General features: G+C 61.2%; 1 protein-coding gene across 1 annotated transcript in view; it reads right to left on the reverse strand.

Annotated features, from left to right (window-relative positions):
- Positions 1–2,503: 2,503 nt before the first annotated feature.
- The window catches only part of AGPAT4 (1-acylglycerol-3-phosphate O-acyltransferase 4), a 98,364-nt gene continuing 79,554 nt past the window's right edge, over positions 2,504–21,313 (reverse strand). Inside the window, exons 4-9 of the mRNA XM_062187012.1 lie at positions 14,418–14,579; positions 12,140–12,293; positions 9,805–9,907; positions 7,057–7,132; positions 3,501–3,699; positions 2,504–2,713 (exon numbers count right to left, since the gene is read on the reverse strand). Coding sequence (XP_062042996.1) covers positions 2,619–2,713; positions 3,501–3,699; positions 7,057–7,132; positions 9,805–9,907; positions 12,140–12,293; positions 14,418–14,579 — 789 coding nt within the window. The 3' untranslated portion in view covers positions 2,504–2,618. The remainder of the gene's footprint in view (positions 2,714–3,500; positions 3,700–7,056; positions 7,133–9,804; positions 9,908–12,139; positions 12,294–14,417; positions 14,580–21,313) is intronic.

Raw genomic sequence — 21,313 nt, forward strand, 5'->3', positions numbered from 1 at the left:
CTGCAGAGAGCCGTGTGCGCTGTGTACTGCCTGTCGGTGTTTCTGTGGATGCGCAGCTCCATACCCCAGCTGCTGGGGCCCTGGGGTGGACATGCTTGTCTGTGGGCTCCGGCACCTCTGACGGTGGTGCGGCTGTGCAGCAGTTGGGACATGACGCGGCCAGGTCTGGCGAGGGCAGCTTCCTGAGCCTGGCACCTGCTAGTGCGTGATGGCCGGGCTCCAGTCCAGCCTGTGTCTCACTTAGTCACTTGCTGCCGTCACTGTGGTGTGTTAGCCGAGGGAGAAGAAGCCAGAACGCTCGCTCACAGTTGGTTGGTAGAGCCCAGTGCTTCCCGTGGTTTTTCGTGCCAGGAGGGAGAAATGGTGTTAGAAGTCCGCAGTGGTCAAATGTGTAAATGATGAGTGACTCATTTGTTCGGTCGGGACAGGACAAGCCAGTAGACAATGGGAGGGAGGGAGAGAGGCAGAGGGCGGGTGTCCCTCTGCGGCTTCCAGCAGGGCGCCGAGTTCCCTGACTGTAAGCTGAGGGTCTGGGCTGCGGCCTCCAGCGCTGGTCCTGCACGGCTGTTGGTTTGCAGTCAGTTTGCCTTCTCTGCCCGTTTGTGGCCACAGAGTAGTCTCAGCAGGGCTCGCCTGAGCTCCACCAAGACGGAGATGCCAGAAGCGAAGCCTGCAGTCCATGACGCTCTCCTTGGGGGACGGAGCGATGGCCTCAAGTCCATGGGCTTTGAATTTGTAGAAAAATATAAATACCGTGGGTGCCAGACAGGGCTCTGCAAAGACACCGTGGCCCCCATGCCAGCTGCGGGTTAGAGATGGGAGTGGGACAGTAAAGTTCTTCCTAGGGACACCAGTCCCTGTAGTTAAAGAACCGGCGAGGAAGTGACCCTGCTCCCCGTACCCCATCAGAAGTCTTCCCGACGGACGTGGCAGGCGGCAGGGTCCCTCCCCACGTTCTCTCATGTCCTAAGACAATTAAAAACCTGCACTTCCTTGGTTCTACCCGGGGGAGGTGCTGCCTGCACCTGCCACCCTGCCGGCAACCTTGGCCACTTTGCTCGTCGTGTTGTGTTTGGAGCCAGATCCAACCTAGCAAAGCTGGATGCCGGTGGGCGCCTTCCTTGGGGGGTTCCAGGAGGAGGGAAGGGGTGTGTGGTCAGGACGTGGGCCGCTTCTGTGTCGAGTGGGGAAACAATAGGAAGTGGCGCACGTCCCTCAAGGTCATTTCTGAGTGTGGGGGTGTGGAGGCAGCTTCTGACAGCTCATCTCCTGATCTGTCGTGTTGAGGGTTCTCCAGGGATGGCTCTCTTCACCCTCGGAACCACCCAGGAGGACAGCGCTCTCACAGAGAGGTAGGAGGCCTGCCCAGACGCCACAGTGCATGAGCGGCAGAGTGCGGGTCCCCAGAGATGCCCAGGTGCTCACAGGGACACCCCCGCAGCACCCCCAGGGCCCCTCCCACACTCCTGCCCAGGGGTCTCCGTGTTGGGCCCCTGGCAGGGTGAGCAGGAGGCTAGGCCACACTCAGGCCCTGGTGCTCCACAGCTCTCGTTCCACAAGTGAGCCAGAATTGGTCCCCAGTACATGATGGTCCCTTAGGCGGAGAGTGTCTCTCGTCGGGCGTGGTAAACACTTGGTGACTACGTGAGCAGAGGCCTTGGCCCCGGGGCCCTGGGTAGAACACGCCTATGGCTCAGTGGCTTCCAGAACCACAGCAGGGTGGGTGCGGGTCCAGCCGGACAGCACGTGGCCACCTCCAGGACAAGGACGTGCACCAGTGAACTCCCCGCCTTCTCCCCTCCTGGGCGTGGGTTTGGCCTCTGGGCCCACTGCCCATTACCCCATAGGGCACCCGCGTGCCACCCGCAGAGCTGGGGTTCTGCACTACACCATGCTTGCTACCCCTGGGCTCGGTCAGAGGGTCCCCAGTCCTGGTGGCTGCCGCCGCGGTTTTATAAAGCAGCCCTGGCTGTGCTGTGACTGCAGGGGGCGCCAGTGGGTGTAGGCCTCACATGTCGCCACACGACGCCCATGATTCTTGTGCTTCACCGTCAGTTTCTTTAGGGATTTGGGCCTGAGCGTGGGGACTCCGTGGTCAGCCGCCTCCCAGCACCTGCTGTCTGCTGTCCCCGTGTCCCCGGACCCACCCACCCTCACCCCTGGGCAGCTCCTCCTGCGAGAGCACCGACCACGAGGCAGAGGCGGGATTGAGGACGGCAGGGGCTCTGTGTAGACATGCGTGATTTGGTCTTCTTACTAAAGCACCTTTCACTGTCTCCAGCCATCAAGGGTTACAGAACACTGCATTGGAGGGCGAGAGGGACCGACACCCCTTCCCCACCGGCCTCAGATGCCTTCGAGCCATCAGACGGGGCTCCCCCTCCAGCTCGCACCCTCCACTGACCCAGGCCCACGCCAAGAAGAAAACACCAGCACCCACTGAATGGTGAGGAAAAGGGTTTAAGAGCATCTTCTCCCCGTGCGGCGCCGACAGCCGCCTCCCTGCCGGGGAGCCTGCGGCCTGGTTCTTCCCGCGTTTGCCATCGCGGCCTGCAGGGAGCCCGCGCCGTGGCCACCAGTTCCCCAAGGTTCCCTTAGGCACACACCGCGGCCCCAAGTCAGTCATTCTGTTTCTGCCTGCTGTCCGCGTTGCCGTAGGCGGAGCCCTTGTCGATTTCTGTCACGCCAATCATCCATCGGACGCCCATGGAAGCTGCAGAGGCGAGAAGAGCAGGGTGAGGACCGTCCGAGAGCCCCCGGAACTCGGCTGGCTGCAGATAGCCCGCATCAACAGAGTGCCGATGGGTCCCGGGTGCTGGCTCGTGACCCCAGCTTGACAGTCACCCCCAGGTCTGGCCATCTACGTGGGCCTGGGTTCCGGCACTGCTCGAGGGGAGCCGCTCCTGACGGCAGGGCCCACGTGAAGCTGGAATGCAGGAACTCCAGCTCCGAGGTCGCAGGGGGAGGCCCCTCTCCAGGGAGGCAGACTTGGGGAGCTCTCCTGGGGCCAAGACCATGTCTCCATGCACCGGACCCGGGGCTGACGGGAACGGATACGCCTGGACCCCGGTGCACGAGCCTGGGGGTCTGCAGGCCGCTGCTCAGAAGCCTGTGCAGCCGCCACGTGGGTCATTTACAAAGGGGCGGCTTCTGCTCGGGGCCAGCTCTCGGGGGACCTGAGCCGAGCCCCGGACCCGACTCAGAAGTCCCCTGCTGCACCATCAGCTGTGGAAATGAGACCTAGGGCACACCTAGGGCAGTGTGCACACTGCGGCCGCAAGGCCGGGGTGGAGGGGGCGGCGATGCACCCAGTGCCCAGGCACCGTCACTGGGGCCCAGATCGTGAGACTCCTGCGATCCCTGGGGGGTGGCTTTGGCCAGGGCTCTTGCTGTTACGTGCAAATTGGCTCCAGAAACGCCCCAGCGGCCAGGGTGGGAGTCTTGCCCAGGGCCCCTCATGGCAGCTGAGGGTGGGTGTCCTCGTCTCCGAGCCCACTTACCCACAAAGAAGACGAGGAGGAAGCTGGCCAGCGTCAGGGATGAGCCACTGCTGACCGTGTTGACCACGAACTGGAAGAAGGGGTAGAGCAGCAGGGAGGCCCAGAAGAGCCAGTTGATGATGGCCCAGGGCCGCCGCGGGGGCACCCGGGGCGTCTCTGGGAAGATGCCGGTCCTGTGGTATTCCTCCTGAAAGGCATCCTGGGACAGAGAGAGGAGGGGACCCTTAGTCGCCACTCAGCACCCCCACTACTCCTTCCCCGCGTACCTGCACAGGACGTGTGGAGAGCAGGACAGGAGCCTGCATGCCTGCCTCGGGCAGCCGGGTCAGCTCGGAGCTGACGTGGGGCAGGAGCCTGGTCTCTGAGCCCCAGCTCCTGCTCTGTCTAAAGGGGCAGCCGTGCCTTCCAGGAGAGGTTGCCGGGAGAATGGCCCAGGCCAGGCCCTGGAGAACTGGAGGGACCTGACCGTTGAGGAGAGCAAGCCCAGGACACTGCTCTGTCACCCCTCCTTCCTGCCTCGGGATCTGTGACCACTGTGGCTACCGAGCTGGCCAGAGAGGCGACCGGGTTCATTGTGGTCTCGCTCGTGGGAGCAGCTTCTCTGTGGGTCCCCCCCACTTGGAACCAAACAGCTGAACCCCCAGAGCGCTGAGGTCCCCAGGTGGCTGGCAGCAAATCCACTCCAGGCCCAGCATCGGGCTTGGTGCCATGCACAGGCGAGACCGAGGCGTCTCTCCAGGCTCAGCTACGCCAAGCTCTGCGGCGTCTCTCCCCTGAGTCTCTGAGGCAATGGGACTCCCAGTTCAGACACGACGTGGGGTTCAGCCTCCAGTTGCCCCTGGAGCAGGGCAGGTGATGTGAGGGAGGGAAGTAGGAGGACCCAGTTTGCTGGACAGGAGCTGGGGGCAGAGACTGGCACCCCAACAATGCAGCTCCTAGGCTGAGCCCTAGGGAGCAAGTTGGAGCCACCCAGCCACAGGCCACCAATCCAACACCTGTGGGAACATCACGGGGCCGGCAGTGGCCGCACCTGCCGGCACAGCCATCTGCTTGCCACAGAGTCAGCTCCGGCTGGCGACCCTGAACTGGCCTAGAAATGCCCCAGTTTGCTAAGGAGTCGAGTTCTCTGGAAAAAGCCGAGACCTGAAACGTGCGGCTTTGCCCTCTAACTTGACTGGAGAAGTCTCAGCGTGCCGTCCGCCCGTTCTCTCCCAGTCCGGGTGTAGTGAGCACCACGCTGCTCTTCTGACCTCTCAATCCTCATTAGCCCACTACTGGACAGTCCCGGAGAGGCCTCTGGCCTCGGCGCAGGCGTCACTCACTGTGGCCACTCTGGGACAGTGGCCAGGGGTCCTTCCTCTGGAAATGAAACAGTCAAGCTATCGTGGGACAATCGATAGGGCCAAGACAGGGAGGGGCATCATGGGAGGGAATTTGAACCTGGGAGTGACTGGACAGAGTGCATGGACATCCACCTGAGGGCTCATTCGCCTCCCTGCAGAAGTGGCCAGTCCCTTCCCACGTGGTACTACAAGGAGGTGGGCACTGAGGGCGCAGCTTCCATCTCGTGGCCAGGACACACGTGCCAATCTGTGCCATTTCCAGGGTTCAGCAGGTCAGCTGCTCATTAACTCCGAAGATTTGCTTTCTCTGCTTTGTCCAGAAAACATGCCCCTCCCTTCTCACCAGTGACGTAACTGCGGGGGGAACTCCTGCCGACCCTGGGGGCGGAGTCCTGTCCCCAGCAGCAGCAGGTGCGTGTGTTAACTCGGTTCCCCGTACTGCAAAGCACCAGTGGACTTCAGAACACCCGTGGAAAATGGAACTGAAAGATGTTAATTCTCATGCAGAAAACATGCAACTCCATGTAGAACTGTTTAATGATGAGCTTCCTGGAGACCCCTCGTAACGTCTGCCCGCAGGGGAAGGACGATTCAGGGGGCTTCTGGCTTCATTCTGTGTGTTGTCGTCATGCACCCTGGTCCAGGTGGCCTGGGAGATGTGGTCACAGAGAGACAGGGAGCTGCCCTGTTCCCAGGAAGAGGCTTCGGCCCACAGGCCCCAAGGACGGGGCAGACTCCCTGCAGGAGTGGACGTCACGGACACAGGGGCTGGTGCACCTGCTGGGCTTCTCCCGCTGCGCAGCCAGAGGAAACAGTCGGATTGCAGAATGCAGAGTTACGCCCTGTTCAGTCCACAGAGGTGGTTCTGGGACGACAGGTGCAGCCTGGGAGCTGCCCTTGCCCCGAAGGCAGCTGTGGGAAGGTGCGACAACATCTCCAAGCCCATGGGCAGCCCCTGTGTGTTGCCAAGCCGAAAGTGCCAGCATGCCTCACGAATAAGTGTGTTCAACCCAACGGCAGTCCCAAGGCCCTGCCCAACTCAGGGGGGCAGATCTGTGGGTTCCTCTGTGTCACATCCACACTTGGACTGAAGACAGGGCCCACACAGCCCAGCTAGAAGGCAGAAACTTGCCTTGCCCGAGGAGGCTGCCCTGAACTCCCAGGTCGGGGTCGGCAGGCTGGCCTCTGCACAAAAGTCATTAGCCAGAAGAGCTGCTGACCACAGTGGCCCAGAAAATCCCAGAAGGAGGTGACACCAGGACAGGTCTGGGGAGCAGGCTGTCCCAGGGGGCCGACTCCCACTCCACACAGCACTGCTGCCTGCTCAGTGCCCACCCTGCAAGGGAGAGGCCAGCTTCAGGGGCTCCCGGGCGGTGGCTATGGCCTCCATGGTGCCTGGCTGAGCTGCAGGCTGTCCCATCACTCTGGCCCTGAGTCTCCCCAGCTGTAGCATAAGGGCCGCGATGCTCATTTGCAGAGAGCAAACCGTCCCCAGAGGCCTTAGCGGGAAGGGAAGGGGCCCCTTGCCGGGCTGCACAGGGGCCGCACCTGAGCGCAGGAGGGGAAAGCCGCTCCCCAGGCAGGGGCTTGGGGCCTCGTTACCACCTGTTTGCTGGTGTGGCTGCTCAGGGAAGGGTTCATTCCAGAAGCCCTTTGGAGCGCTTTTCTTTTGGCTGAAAGTGCATTTTTTAGTACCGGCCCTGTGATGGAGCCAGACAACAGTGCAAGGAAGACGCTGCCCCCTGCACGCAAGCCTGGGGAGGAATTCACTCGGCGTTTGGCCGTGGTGGCCTCAGCACGTCCGGCTCCTACATCAGACACCGCCTGCCCTGGGAGCAGCTTCCCGGAGGACACAGCAGATGTAAGAGCGTCAGGACCGTGCGTGCGCGAACTGCGCGTCTCTGGGGCTGAGGTTTGGACCCACGTCCTGGCAGGCGCTCAGGAGCAGGGCCAAGCCTGGCCAGGGCCGAGGGGGGCCTCTCAGGCTTCCCTCCAAGGCCAGAGGCAGCGGACGCTGACCAGGAATGCGCGGCCGGGACCCGGCAGCCACGGCACCCACACTAGTGTCAGGGTTTCTGTGAAGCCCACTTAGGGAGCGTCCCCTCCAGGATCACACTCGGCGGGCTGCACAGTATCAGGCTGCCACGCCCGGCGGCCCCTGTTTGGTTTCAGGCTGCCGCACCCAGCGGGCCCCGAGGCCGCAGAACACTGACCTTCTCCTGGTAGAGCTTGTGGAGCCAGGCCGAGCACTGGTCCTCGTCTTCTGGGATCTCTGCCATGGGGATCCGCCTGCAACACAGAGAGCGGCTGGCAGTGAGGCGGCGCCGGTGCCCCGCGCACATCCACCTGCATAACACCGGTGCTCGCCACACTGCCGCGTGGGGGCCGAGTGTGACAGGGTGGACAGGACGAGGCCAGCGTGGGTGACACAGCGCTCCCCATCTCCCCTCCCCCCTCCCGAGGGGCTCCTGGGACAGGATTTATGCCCCTCCGCAGAGGAGAGCGCGGCCCCAGCTTCCACGCGGGACCCATGCCGAGGGGGGACCTGCTAGGAATCACCCGGGCAGGTAACAAGTGTGCAGTGACAGCAGAGCCTCGGCCAGCACTGAGGCTGGCCTTCTGCCACGTGCGGGGCATGGACGGGGACCCCTGCAGCCCTCTGTCCCCCCGTGCAGTGTCACACAGCCCGCCCTGGGCGAAGGCAGGAGCCACCGTGCCTGGCTTCCCTTTTTCCCCAGTCTGCTGGCTCCGGACTTCCAGGAACGTTCATCCCATCACAGCGCCATGGTCTGTGACAAGGAGCACCAGGACCTCATCTCGGGGGCCACACTGGGACCCTGCGCCAGGATGCTGGCCTCGCCTTCAGGGCCAGCAGGCACAAAGGTACGACTTTCACACGACTGAGACCCACCCTGTGAGCGCCTCTGCCGATGCTTCTCCTCTAGTGACCCCCACCCCCGGGCACCGCCACACCGGGCTCTGCTGTGGGCTGCATTGCTCTGTGGGGACGGCGGCCACCTCGCCGCTCCCGGGAGCCTGTCCGGTGCGGGACTCTGCCTGCGCCTCCAGGGAGTGTTTACTGAGAGGCTGTGCCTGGCTTTCACTGTTTGTGCACAGTAAACCTGTTAATCCCACGCGCTCCTGAAGGGCCCGCACACACAGACGGGGTGGGACGTGTGCTGAGCGGCCCAGCCGGGGACCGGCTTCAGCGGGTGAACTCGGTGGTGTAGTTTCCCCACGGATGAGGGACAAAAAAAGTTCACGGAGAAGGAATCGCAAAGGTTTGCTGTGATGCAGATTCTGAAATGCACGCAAAATGCCTGTTGCCAAAAATCTGCGTGGATTTCAAATCGTTTTGCATCAAATTAACTTTTCTTTCCATTATTTTTATGTGAATCTTTTAAAGTCCCCTAGAACGCTCCAGAGAGAAAAAGGCCTTAGGGAGATAAAATCACCCGGCACCCAGCTGGGGCTTTCCCCAAATCCCTGGAGCCCAGCCGGCCCCAGGACAGCTCCTGCCCAGGGCCCAAGGGACTCGGCGGCACAAAGCCACTCTGTCCTGGGCGAGGTCACCTTTGAGAAGGTGGGGGCTGCCCCATCCTCCCAGGCCTGAAACCTGAGCAGTAAGGCAGACTGCCGACTGCACGTTAGACAGCAGGGCGGGGGTCCACGGTGGCTGAGACACCACTGGACTCCGGCGTCCCACAGCGGAGGGCCTGGCTCGGCTCCCAGCGCTGGTCCCTGCCACCTCCAGGGAAGACCCAGGGCGGGGTCCTGGCTTTGGGGTTGGCACAGCCCTGCTGCGCTGTTGCAGGCATCAGAGGGGTGAACCACAGGGTGGCAGAGCTCTGTATCCGCCTATCTCTCTCTGCCTTTCAAATTTAAAGAGACGGCAATAATGATGATGCTTCTGTTTTGCACGTGAGAACCAGGGCTGTTTCCAGGTAGAAAGTGATGTAACCCAGGCTGCTGAAACTCCTCCCAGGGAGGTCTCTTATGGGAGGGGCCAGCCGCCCCTGTGCTGTAACTTGGCAGCTGTAAGTAGAGTTGTAAACCGCTTGGTGAGCTGCCCAGTGGGCTTCTCGGCCTCCTGCTTAGCCCCAGAGATGGTGACCTCCCCCGACCCGGCGGGCTGGCTTCCAGCACAAGACTGTCCGCTGTGGGCCGCACCTGCAGCCTCTCTCGCTGCTGGCTCCCACCAGTCATGGGGCCATTCTGGGGTTGATGGACAGGTGAAGGGAGTTTCCCATGGATGTGCTGATTTTTTTTTAAAGAGTTAGGGAGAGGGAGAGACAGATCTTGCATCCTCTGGTTCACTTGCCAAATGGCCACAAGGACTGGGACGGGGCCAGGCCGGAGCCAGGAACTCCATCCAGGTCTCCCATAGGGGTGCAGGAGCCCAAGCCCTTGGGTCATCTTCCACTGCTTTCCCAGGTGCATTAGCAGGGAGCTGGACTGGCAGTGGAGCAGCCGGGACCTGAACTGGCGCCCATATGGGATGCCGGTATTGCAGGCAGTGGATTTGCCCACTTCACCACAGCCCCCGTCCTAAGGTCTTGGTTTCACTAACATTGCCTACAACGTAATACATAGGCAAGGTACCGCAGAGATTGTCCCCATCCCCTTGTAGCCACAGCCACTGTCTGTGCATTTCTACACAGCAGGCCCATCTTCCAAGATCATCACTGTATGCTCCACCTCAAAACCATTGATTATAAAATGCTGTCGTCCTTGATCCAGTCCGAGCTCTGTGATTAGAATGAGCTGGTGCCAGAGGGTCAGGACACAGCTGGGAGGAAAGCGGGCTGCGCCAGGCCGTCCCCGAGCCCACGACACCACCACGGACCGTAGCAGGATGCGAGCAGGCACAGGTGGCTCGGGAAGACGGTCTCCAGGTGGCCTGTGGGTTCTCTCCTCTGAGTGGGCGGTGTCTTTTCCGGAAGGGAACGGAGCCGACTCACCTCACGTAGAAATCTGCGTGATATTTCTTTCCATTTAGCACTCCCAGCAGGGTTGGGTTCTCGTTATTTCTGAAATTGAGTGTACAGTCATATACAGCTGAAACTACAAAAATAAAACAAACACAAAGCAGTATATAGCGTGTGAACCCACTTCTGTTTAGCAGACACACATTGGAAGACAATGATCAAATCACACGCTGGGTATCTGTGCGTGGCAGGGTGCAGGGCCCTTGTCCAGGGCCCAGGTGCTCCACACAGAACACCTGCCGTCTGTCACCAGAAACCCCCACCGCAGCTCGGCTGTGGAGAACGGCCCTTAGGAGGTCCGGCCAAGTGCACAGCGAGGCAGGGGTGACGGGTGCAGAGCCGGGTGCGCGAGGAAAACGACTTGCAACTTAGTAACGTGCAAAGCATTGCCTTCTCAGGGCAGCTAAGCCGGCAGGTGCACAACCGGTGCCGGCAGTAAGACAGATTAGTTCAAGGCACGCTCCCCAGGAATGTGGCCACGTACAAATGGTGTAGTTATTCCAGTATTTCTGTTCCCTAAGGACTGGAAACTCCTCGGGGAACCGAGTTATGTTGCAATCTTCATGGTTCTGCTCGGCAGTAAGACTGACCACCTGTCAGCGGTACTCAGGGACCCAGGGCCCAGCTCACGACCAAGGACAGAAAAACGTGTGATACCGAGTGTGGGGAGCCCCGGTGGGAACCTGTGGCCGCTGCGTCCAGGAGTGCCGGGAGTTTGGGGGCTCCCGAGTGCCAATCCAGAGCCACCAGTTCTGGTGAGGGGCCTTCTCTGGGACAACCTCAGCCCTCTTGACCCGGTGATGGGAGAGTGGGCAGTGCAGGAGCAGTGGGGCTGTGACCGCTGGGCGCAGACTCGGGGCTGGCCAGTGCCTCGGCCTCTGGGAGGCCAGGGCAGAGGAGGAGCTGGGAGGGCGGCCCTGCCATGGCCGTGGGTGCTGCAGGCCCAGGAAGCCACCGAGACTCCAGAAGCCGCTTCCTCTCCTCGCTGGCAGAGAACTGGCCGCCGAGGTGTGGCAGGGATGGAGGGGCTGTGTGTGTGTACGGGGCGGGGCAGGTGGCAGGGTGCTGCTCCAGGGGACAGCAGTCAGGAAGTGGCGAGGGGAGGGTGCAGGCGACCAGACACCCGATGGGGCTGCACTGCCGCAAGGGGGTGGAGCTGCAGCTTTCAACACCTGCGTCCCACATGGGAGCACCAGCCCGGGTCCCCACTGCTCCACTTCCAATCCAGCTCCCCACCAACACGCCCGAGAGGGCCCAAGTACCAGCGCCACTGCCACCCACACGGGTGACATGGACGAAGTTCCTGGCTCCTGGCTCAGCCTGGGCTGCTGTGGTCACTGGGGAGTGAACCAGCAGATGGGAGACACCTCTCTCCCTCCCCCCCCCCCCCATCTTTCAGGTAAACTCTAAAGGAAGCAGCAGCAGCCAGTTGAGCATCCTGGTTGGATCCCGTGGCCCGCACTGGAGCAGGGCCGGGCTCTTCAGCGGTGCCCGGTGCAAATCACGCCAGGGCCAGGCCGGGAACACTGACTTGGGTCATGAACCACAGCTGGGTGGCTCTGCAAGTGACAGGGCACTTGGCATTTCTCGGAGGCCCACTAGAGGTCCAAGGCCAGGTGGGGCTGGGGTCCCTGGTGATCCTGCTGTAAGGTGGACAGCGCCACACAGGATGGCTCACGTGGGACAACCCCTGCACCCCGATACAGCCCCTGGGAGCCCAGGTTGCCAGCAGGACAGGACCAGAAGCCACAGATGCCCAGGCTCTGGCCATGAGCCTGGCCCTCCCTCGGCCAGCCTGGTGCACAGGGCACATCCCTGGGCTGTCCTCAGGTTTGGAGCTGTGCAGGCCTCGGCCACCAGGTGGCACCAGGGAGGGGGCTGTAACCCAAGGCGAAAGGCTGGACACAGATGGGGTTCTGTCTTCCTCATCTTAGAGAGATACGCGTCACAGGTAAGGGCTTCTCATCTGCAGGCAGCTGACGGGCAACCGACACAAAACAAAAACCCCAAACCTCGAACAAACCCAAGGGGCGACCTGGGGTCTGCACCACAGGGCCAGGTGGGGCCAGGTGAGCGAAGCAGTGAGCCTGCAGTACCAGCACTGAGCAGCAGAGGGCGGTGTGCGCTCAGACACCAGGCGGCAGTGCCAACCAGGAGTGCCAGGTGGGCTCTGAAGCCCCTGAGACAATGCATGGCCACTCCAGTTGTGGCCAGGCAGGCGGCACCGCCAGGGGGACGCTCTGAGGATCAGAGGGCACTGGGCCTGCTTTCCTGCTGGAGCGAGGGCCTGCGAGCCATGTTCGCTTACCTACGTCTCTCAGACACCTCACGGTCACGGCGAAGCCCTTGGTGCGGGGCAGCAGGTGGTGCTTGAGGCTGGGCAGCCCCTTGGCCCGGGCCACCTGCATGCTGATCTGGTGCTTCTTCTCCGTGAACCGCGTGCCCTCACAGTGGATCAGGAACTGCGGGGGAGGGCACAGTCACCAGGGCCAGGGCACGCCCGGCCTCGACCACAGCACGCGGCCACACATGGCTACAGTCACACACACGCCCGGCCTCCCACCACAGCATGCAGCCACGCCCGGCTACAGTCACACACACACACACACACACATACATGCCCGGCCTCCGACCACAGCACACGGCCACACCCGGCTATAGTCACACACACACACGCACACACACACACGGCCTCCGACCACAGCACGCAGCCACGCCCGGCTACAGTCACACTCACACACACACACACACACATGGCCTCCGACCACAGCACGCAGTCATGCCCGGCTATAGTCACACACACACACACACACACACACACATGGCCTCCGACCACAGCACGCAGTCATGCCCGGCTATAGTCACACACACACACACACACACACACACAGCCTCCCACCACAGCACACAGCCACGCACGGCTATAGTCACACACACACACACACACACACGCACAGCCTCCTACCATAGCACACAGCCACGCACGGCTATAGTCACACACACACGCACGGCCTCCTACCACAGCACACAGCCACGCACGGCTATAGGCGCGCACACACACACACACACATACACACGGCCTCCCACCATAGCACACAGCCACGCCCGGCTATAGTCACACACACACGCACGGCCTCCCACCACAGCACGCAGTCATGCCCGGCTATAGTCACACACACACACAGACACACACACACAGCCTCCCACCACGGCATACAGCCACGCACAGCTATAGTCACACACACACACGCACACACACACACGCAGCCTCCCACCACAGCACACAGCCACGCCCGGCTATAGGCACACACACGCACACACACACACGGCCTCCCACCATAGCACACAGCCACGCCCGGCTATAGTCACACACACACGCACAGCCTCCCACCACAGCAAGCAGCCATACATGGTTATAGTCACACACACACACACACACGGCCTCCCACCACAGCATGTAGCCACGCCCGGCTATAGTCACACACACACGCACAGCCTCCCACCACAGCAAGCAGCCATACATGGTTATAGTCACACACACACGCACACACACACACGGCCTCCCACCATAGCACACAGCCACGCCCGGCTATAGTCACACACACACACACACACACGGCCTCCCACCACAGCAAGCAGCCATACATGGTTATAGTCACACACACACACGGCCTCCCACCACAGCACACAGCCACGCCCGGCTATAGTCACACACACACACACACGGCCTCCCACCACAGCACGCAGCCACGCCCGGCTATAGTCACACACACACACACACACACGGCCTCCCACCACAGCACACAGCCACGCCTGTCTATAGTCACACACACACACATGGCCTCCCACCACAGCACACAGCCACGCCCGGCTATAGTCACACACACACACACACGGCCTCCCACCACAGCACACGGCCTCCCACCACAGCACACAGCCACGCCCGGCTATAGTCACACACACACACACACTTACACACGGCCTCCCACCACAGCACACAGCCATGCACGGCTATAGTCACACACACACACATACACACGGCCTCCCACCACAGCACACAGCCACGCCCGGCTATAGTCACACACACACACGGCCTCCCACCACAGCACACAGCCACGCCCGGCTATAGTCACACACACACATGGCCTCCCACCACAGCACACAGCCACGCCCGGCTATAGTCACACACACACACACACGGCCTCCCACCACAGCACACAGCCACACCCGGCTATAGTCACACACACACACACACACACGGCCTCCCACCACAGCACACAGCCACGCCCGGCTATAGTCACACACACACATGGCCTCGGTCACACACACTCACACCACACAGAGCCATGCACAGCTATAGTCACACACACACACAGCCTCACACATCACACAGACCCTTGGATGGCTATAGTCTCTCTCGCTCTCCCTCTCTCTCTCACACACACATACAGGGCCATGCACGGCCTCAGTCACACGAGGCTCCCAGCCACAGATGCGTGGTGGCCTCACCACCCTGTGGTCAGTGCCCACCCCACGGCCACGGCGGGCCACTGGACGTCAGGTGCGGCCACCCCCGGCCCACGCACGAGGTACTTCTCAGGGTAGTCACGGAGGTGCAGCAGGCTGGTGGCCACCGTCTTGCGGTCCTGCTCCCACTTGCGCGAGCAGAAGATCATCTCCGTGAAATACCACATCCAGCCGACGATGGGCACGTACGCCAGCTCCTTCTTGGCCAGCACCTTGGAGTTCTGAAACGGCAAGGGCCCAGGGCGTCAGTGAGCACGGGGGTCGTCTCCCACGGCTGCTGAGCTCGGGGGCGAAGAAGGGGTGTGTTCTCACCAGAGGGGCCTCGGAGGAAAGTTCTGGAACACGGCAAGAGCAAGGCATGGGCCTGGGGCCCTCCCCCCATGTCAGCCAGAGGCCAAGGCCATCCCACTGCCATGCGGGGGCCTGGGGGAGGCAGCAGGCTCCCAGCGGAGCCCCCACGGCCATGAGGGTTTCTAGGTCACCTCCTCATTTGGGCCACTGAGCCCCGTTCCCCTCTCGGTGACAGCTCTTCCCGGCTGACCTCACTCGGCTCCCAGCCGGCGAGGCAGATGGGGGGTGGCACCCGGCCAGGTTCTCAGCCACACGTAGGTGAAGGAGCTGGCCGCGATCCCAGATCCGGGGGCGGGGGGCATGCTTTGGCTGTGCCTAGCTGGACAGCTCCCAAGCTGGACACGGCGTGCGTGGCCCCCACAGCTGGCCCGAGGCTGGCTCTGGGTACGTGCGCTTGGCCCACTGCAGGCTGGACTGCTGTGGGGCCTCTGCTGAGGCCCACGTCCCAGTTTGCACCAAGTGGTGTTGGCTTCTGTATCTGCTGCCCAGGAGCGTCTCCAAGGCCCTCTCTCCTCCTCTCTCTTCCTCTCCCTTCCCCAAGACCCTCTCTCCTCCTCTCTCTCCCTCCCCTCCCTCCCCACCATGATGGCCAAGGTATAGCCCAGCATGGAGACAACAGGCCATGTGCCCCCTGCACAGGGCCAGGCGTCCCAGCCACCTGCGGCCTTGCTCTGAGAGACGACAAACTTCCCCAGGCTGAGACAGCCCAGGTCCCTTTCGAAGCTGGGGTTTTGTTCTTCAACTGGCCTCTAGCTCCCGAGAACCGTGTGAATTCCCCGTCAATTCCAAACCAGCAGGACTAGGCACCCAGCTATACAGACGACCGAGCTCAGACGTGAAGTGACCGTCCCAGAATCCTGTGGCCTGCGGCTCAGAGCCGGGAAGCAGAATTCAGGCCCCGTGTCTGTGTGAGGCTGAAGTCTGCGCCGCCCCCATGCCGAGCCCCTTCCCACAGCCCTGGCTCTGCCACGTTCGTCAGTCTCCTTTTGTCCCTAGGCTGACGTGCCCTGGGTCCTGAGTGCCAGAGCCCTGTGTCCCCTGCTGGTCACCGGCTCCAGGGAGAGCGGTAAGGGTGGGCAGTAAGATGCCCAGGTCTGTGGAGGGCTGCGTGGGGTAGGGTGGGGTGGGGTGGGGTCTTGGGGAGGGTTCTGCTCCCTGATAGGGCGTCTTCCTGCCTCCTGCACCTGGCTGTGATGTCAGGGCACACTTGAGGGGCGGAACCACAGGGCTGCTGCCCCCGGACAGGATTCACTAAGCTCTGATTCTCCTGGACTCTCCAGCCTGTCAGAGCGGCCTGTGCAGGTGGCAGCGGCTTGAGAGAGGACATACAAGACAAGACGCCAGTTCCACCGACCCGGCCTTTTCTTGGAAGGTAAACTTGACGGGATTTCCACGAAGGCAAACGTCCCAACGGATCCACCTGTGTACAGGTGAGTATAGCAGACACAGTATGGGCACAGGCACAGCAGGCCACAAGGGGGCGCAGGTGTGCTACATGGCCCTCAGGACATCAGATCCTACAGGTCAAAGTTTACTGAGCTCTGTGTGTGTGTGTGTGTGTTTGGGGGGGGGGTGCAGAGCCCCATTTCTCCACAGAGGCCCACTCCATCCATGGTCAGGATCAACTCAAGCCAGCAGCCAGGCCCAGGAGCCTGGAGGTCAGCTCGGCAGTCCCCTGGGTGACCCCGGTGCAGGTGTGAGCCGCTGCAGGAAGGAGCTACCTCAGAGAAGCCCTGGGGCATGGAGGCTGTCATCTCTCCTCTCCCCCCTGGGCTCCCTGGCCTCGGAGAAGGCCCTGCTAGGGACGGCTGCCCACCCCAAGACGTGCACACGACGGGATGGCGCTGTGTGGGGCAGCAGGCGCGCGGGCACCCTAGCCTGTGATGCACCTGTGACGCCTCCCCTCCTGGAAGCGCCCCTGGGAACCCGCAGAGGTGGCGATCAGGGCTGGGCCGGGCACAGAGGCCGCGCCTGCGCCCTGCACGGTGAGCACAGCCACGCTCCCCGGCTCTCAGACCCAGTGCTGCTCCCGCAGGTGCCTCAGTCGGCCGCGGTCACCCAGGTCGTTTATTCCCACCAAATACATAACGGGGCATCTCAAGTGGAATTCAGAAAACAGCAAGACTGAAGGGTCTACACACACTTCTTGACTACAAGCTGAGAGTGTGTGTGTGTGTGTGAGAGAGAGTGTATCTGTGAGGGTCTGTGTCCGTCTATATCTCTGTGTTAGGGTCTGTGTGTCTATGTACGTATGTGTCTATATGCATGGGTGTGGCTCATGGCTATGTGTGTGTCTGTCACGTTGTCTGTGCCTGTGTGTCTGCCTATCTGTATGTCAATGTGTGTGTGTCTTTGGGTGTATGTGTACATGAAGGTGTCCATACGCACGTGTGTGCCTGCATGCCTGTGTGTATATGAGTGTGTGGCTCATGGCTGTGTGTGTGTCTGTGTTGTCTGTGCCTGTGTGTCTATCTGTGTCTTTGGGTGTATGTGTACATGAGTGTGTCTATATGTGTGCATGTCTGTGCCTATGTGACTCTATGAGTGTGTGTGTGTGTGTGTGATCTTTGGGCCTTTGCGTCTGTGTGTATGTTGTCTATGTGTGTGTGTATATGTACAAGTGTGTGTGTGTGCCTATCTATGAGTGTGTGTGTGTGTGCCCTGTGGGCCTATGTGTGTCTTTGCATATGTACAAGTGTATGTCTGTATGTTGTTTATGTGTGTGTGCCTATCTATGAGTGTCTATGTGTGTGTGTGTGTGTGTCTTTGGGCCTATGTATGTCTGCATATGAACAACTGTGTGTCTGTATGTTGTCTATGCGTGTGTGCCTGAGTGTCCCTGTGTGTGCCTGTCTTGAGTGTCCCTGTGTGTATGTGCCTGTCTCAGTGTCCCTGTGTGTGTGTGTGCCTGTCTGAGTGTCCCTGTGTGTGCCCATCGAAGGTGAGAGACAGCATCTGTGCTGTCCCTGTGTGTGTGTGTGCCTGAGTGTCCCTGTGTGTGTGTGCCTGTCTGAGTGTCTCTGTGTGTGTGTGCCTGTCTGAGTGTCCCTGTGTGTGCCCATCGAAGGTGAGAGACAGCATCTGTGCTGTCCCTGTGTGTGTGTGTGTGCCTGAGTGTCCCTGGGTGTGCCTGTCTTGAGTGTCCCTGTGTGTGTGCCTGTCTGAGTGTCCCTGTGTGTGTGTGCCTGTCTGAGTGTCCCTGTGTGTGTGCCTGTCTGAGTGTCTCTCTGTGTGTGTGTGCCTGTCTGAGTGTCCCTGTGTGTGTGTGCCTGTCTGAGTGTCCCTGTGTGTGCCCATCGAAGGTGAGAGACAGCATCTGTGCTGTCCCTGTGTGTGTGTGTGCCTGAGTGTCCCTGTGTGTGTGTGCCTGTCTGAGTGTCTCTGTGTGTGTGTGCCTGTCTGAGTGTCCCTGTGTGTGCCCATCGAAGGTGAGAGACAGCATCTGTGCTGTCCCTGTGTGTGTGTGTGTGTGCCTGAGTGTCCCTGGGTGTGCCTGTCTTGAGTGTCCCTGTGTGTGTGCCTGTCTGAGTGTCCCTGTGTGTGTGTGCCTGTCTGAGTGTCCCTGTGTGTGTGTGCCTGTCTGAGTGTCTCTGTGTGTGTGTGCCTGTCTGAGTGTCCCTGTGTGTGCCCATCGAAGGTGAGAGACAGCATCTGTGCTGTCCCTATGTGTGTGTGTGTGCCTGAGTGTCCCTGGGTGTGCCTGTCTTGAGTGTCCCTGTGTGTGTGCCTGTCTGAGTGTCCCTGTGTGTGTGTGCCTGTCTGAGTGTCCCTGTGTGTGTGCCTGTCTGAGTGTCTCTCTGTGTGTGTGTGCCTGTCTGAGTGTCCCTGTGTGTGTGTGCCTGTCTGAGTGTCCCTGTGTGTGCCCATCGAAGGTGAGAGACAGCATCTGTGCTGTCCCTGTGTGTGTGTGTGCCTGAGTGTCCCTGTGTGTGTGTGCCTGTCTGAGTGTCTCTGTGTGTGTGTGCCTGTCTGAGTGTCCCTGTGTGTGCCCATCGAAGGTGAGAGACAGCATCTGTGCTGTCCCTGTGTGTGTGTGTGTGTGCCTGAGTGTCCCTGGGTGTGCCTGTCTTGAGTGTCCCTGTGTGTGTGCCTGTCTGAGTGTCCCTGTGTGTGTGTGCCTGTCTGAGTGTCCCTGTGTGTGTGTGCCTGTCTGAGTGTCTCTGTGTGTGTGTGCCTGTCTGAGTGTCCCTGTGTGTGTGTGCCTGTCTGAGTGTCCCTGTGTGTGCCCATCGAAGGTGAGAGACAGCATCTGTGCTGTCCCTGTGTGTGTGTGTGCCTGAGTGTCCCTGTGTGTGTGTGCCTGAGTGTCTCTGTGTGTGTGTGCCTGTCTGAGTGTCCCTGTGTGTGCCCATCGAAGGTGAGAGACAGCATCTGTGCTGTCCCTGTGTGTGTGTGTGTGCCTGAGTGTCCCTGGGTGTGCCTGTCTTGAGTGTCCCTGTGTGTGTGTGCCTGTCTGAGTGTCCCTGTGTGTGTGTGCCTGTCTGAGTGTCTGTGTGTGTGTGTGTGCCTGTCTGAGTGTCCCTGTGTGTGCCCATCGAAGGTGAGAGACAGCATCTGTGCCAGGGAGGGTGAGTGAATGTGAGCCGGCCCTGTGCACGCTGTGGTCTCTCTCTTGTTTTCTGCTTCCCAGATGAGGACCCGACCCTCCGTGTCCTGAGCAGATGGGAGGGCGGAGCAGAAGGCACCGTGAGGGCGGAGCCAACATTGGCTCCTGTCCCGGTGCCTGGCACCCTGGAGCAGGAGGTGTTTGCTAAACAGTCGCAAGAAGCAAAGGCCAACCCGAGCCGGAGGCAGGTGGCTGTGAGAAAGAGCGGGTGAGCGGTGGGGCAGGGCGGCGTGGCCTGGGGCAGGGCCAAGGGTGTGAAAGGGGCTGCAGGCAGCTCCCTGGCAAACGCTGCTCTAAGCCAGCCTGGTTTCACCAGCAGTCAGCGTGGGGAGACCAGTGCCCTTGGCACACTCCACTTGGGACTTCGCTTTCAACACCAAGTGCACACTGGTGTTTCCAGGACAACGCTTGGGATGAACGCAGGTGCCACTGTGCCTCTGGGAGCTGCCTGCTTCTTTCCCCAGCTACCTGCATGTCACCGCTCCCCTGGGTCCCTTCTCTGTGTGTGCCAGATCCCAGCAAGCCTGGCACAGTGGGTGATGTCATGGACAGAAGTCCCTGCCGCTCGGGGCACAGGGGCGGAACCAGCAGCCAGAGCCCCAGATAACCCTGGGGCTGGCAGGGGCAGGGCGGGGAGGGCGTTTCCCACACACTCGGGTGATGCCAGCACTGGCAGGGGTGTACACCACCCACCAGAGCCCACAGCACCAGGGCTGCGGCTGTGCCTGTCATGAGAGACCTCCCCCGAGAGCAGTCGGCCAGCAGGTGTGGGTGAAGAAACCGGGGCAGGCAGGCATCTAGCCGTGCCTGCCGCTGCCTGACAGTGGGGGGCTCACCCAGATCCCACCCGCTCCGTCCCGGGTGCTGAAGCAGGTGAGCCCTTCCTGCTGCCGCCTCCTCACAGCAGTGGGTGAAGGGGGACACAGGCCAAGTAAGCAGGGCTCACGGCACCCCACCTGGTGCTGGGCACTGCACCTGGGCTCCCAAACACTTCAAAAGGGGGCGGGATCTACTGAGCTTCGGAACACCCCCCAGCCATCAATGCAGGAGCCAGCGTCAGGTGCGCAGGGCTGGGACTGGGCCCAGCTATCTCTGCCTGCACGAGCCGTCTCCCTGCTACCTTAGCAGCTGTCATGGAGCCGCAGGGAGAAATCGACCGACTCGTGCCCGGGGATTCCAGAGTACAGAACATACAGACGTGCCTCCCGGGGGTCTCCCCTGTGTTGTTCAGTTCTGGAGACGCGGGAAGCCTACAATCTGAGGGCCGGTTATCACCCAGGGGGCTTGCCGGAAACAACGGTCCTGCAGCTTTGCAGACAGATCTGAGAAAATCCGGCTGGAAATGTGATGCTCTTATGGTCCAGCTCTGAGACACGCAGGTTCCACACATGCGCCATCTCGCTCAGCAAGAACCACGTTTCCCAGCCCTGGGAAACCAGAGCTCTGGCCGCCGGGCCTCAGTGCCCGTGTCGGCTTGAGTGAGCTTCCAGAGTTCTCTGACACCTGGGTGCTGTTTCGCTGGGAGCTGTGCAGGCTGCTCCTTGGCTGTGCTGGCGCCAGCCCTTGTGACTGATCTGGCTCAGCAAGTCCAATGTCACCGCACAGTGACCTTGAGACAGTGGCCAGCAGAGAAAGGAGGACTGGGTGTGCCCAGCCACGCCCCGGCAGGGACCTCGGCCACTGGGCAGACCCTCATTGAGTGGGCATGTCATTCACCACCTCCCGGCTTCCCACCCCTCTCCCTAGCCTCATAACTACCCCTCCCCCAGCCCTCTCGTGCCCTCCTAGTTTGTTCCAAGGTAACTGCCTTCAGCAAGGCTTCGCTGTCCCCGGGGGGCTGACAGCCATCGGGCAGGTGAGCACCGAGGAACTGCACCTGCTGAGAACGGGTTCAAGTTCCTCCCCAAGGGTGGTCCACGGCAGCCCCAAACCAGCACCCCCTTCCCCGGCCGCCAACCGCTCCCCCCTGCGTCCTCCCCAGCACACGAGGGGTTCACG

This window comes from Lepus europaeus, chromosome 3, assembly GCF_033115175.1.
Source record: "Lepus europaeus isolate LE1 chromosome 3, mLepTim1.pri, whole genome shotgun sequence".
NCBI lineage: Eukaryota > Metazoa > Chordata > Mammalia > Lagomorpha > Leporidae > Lepus > Lepus europaeus.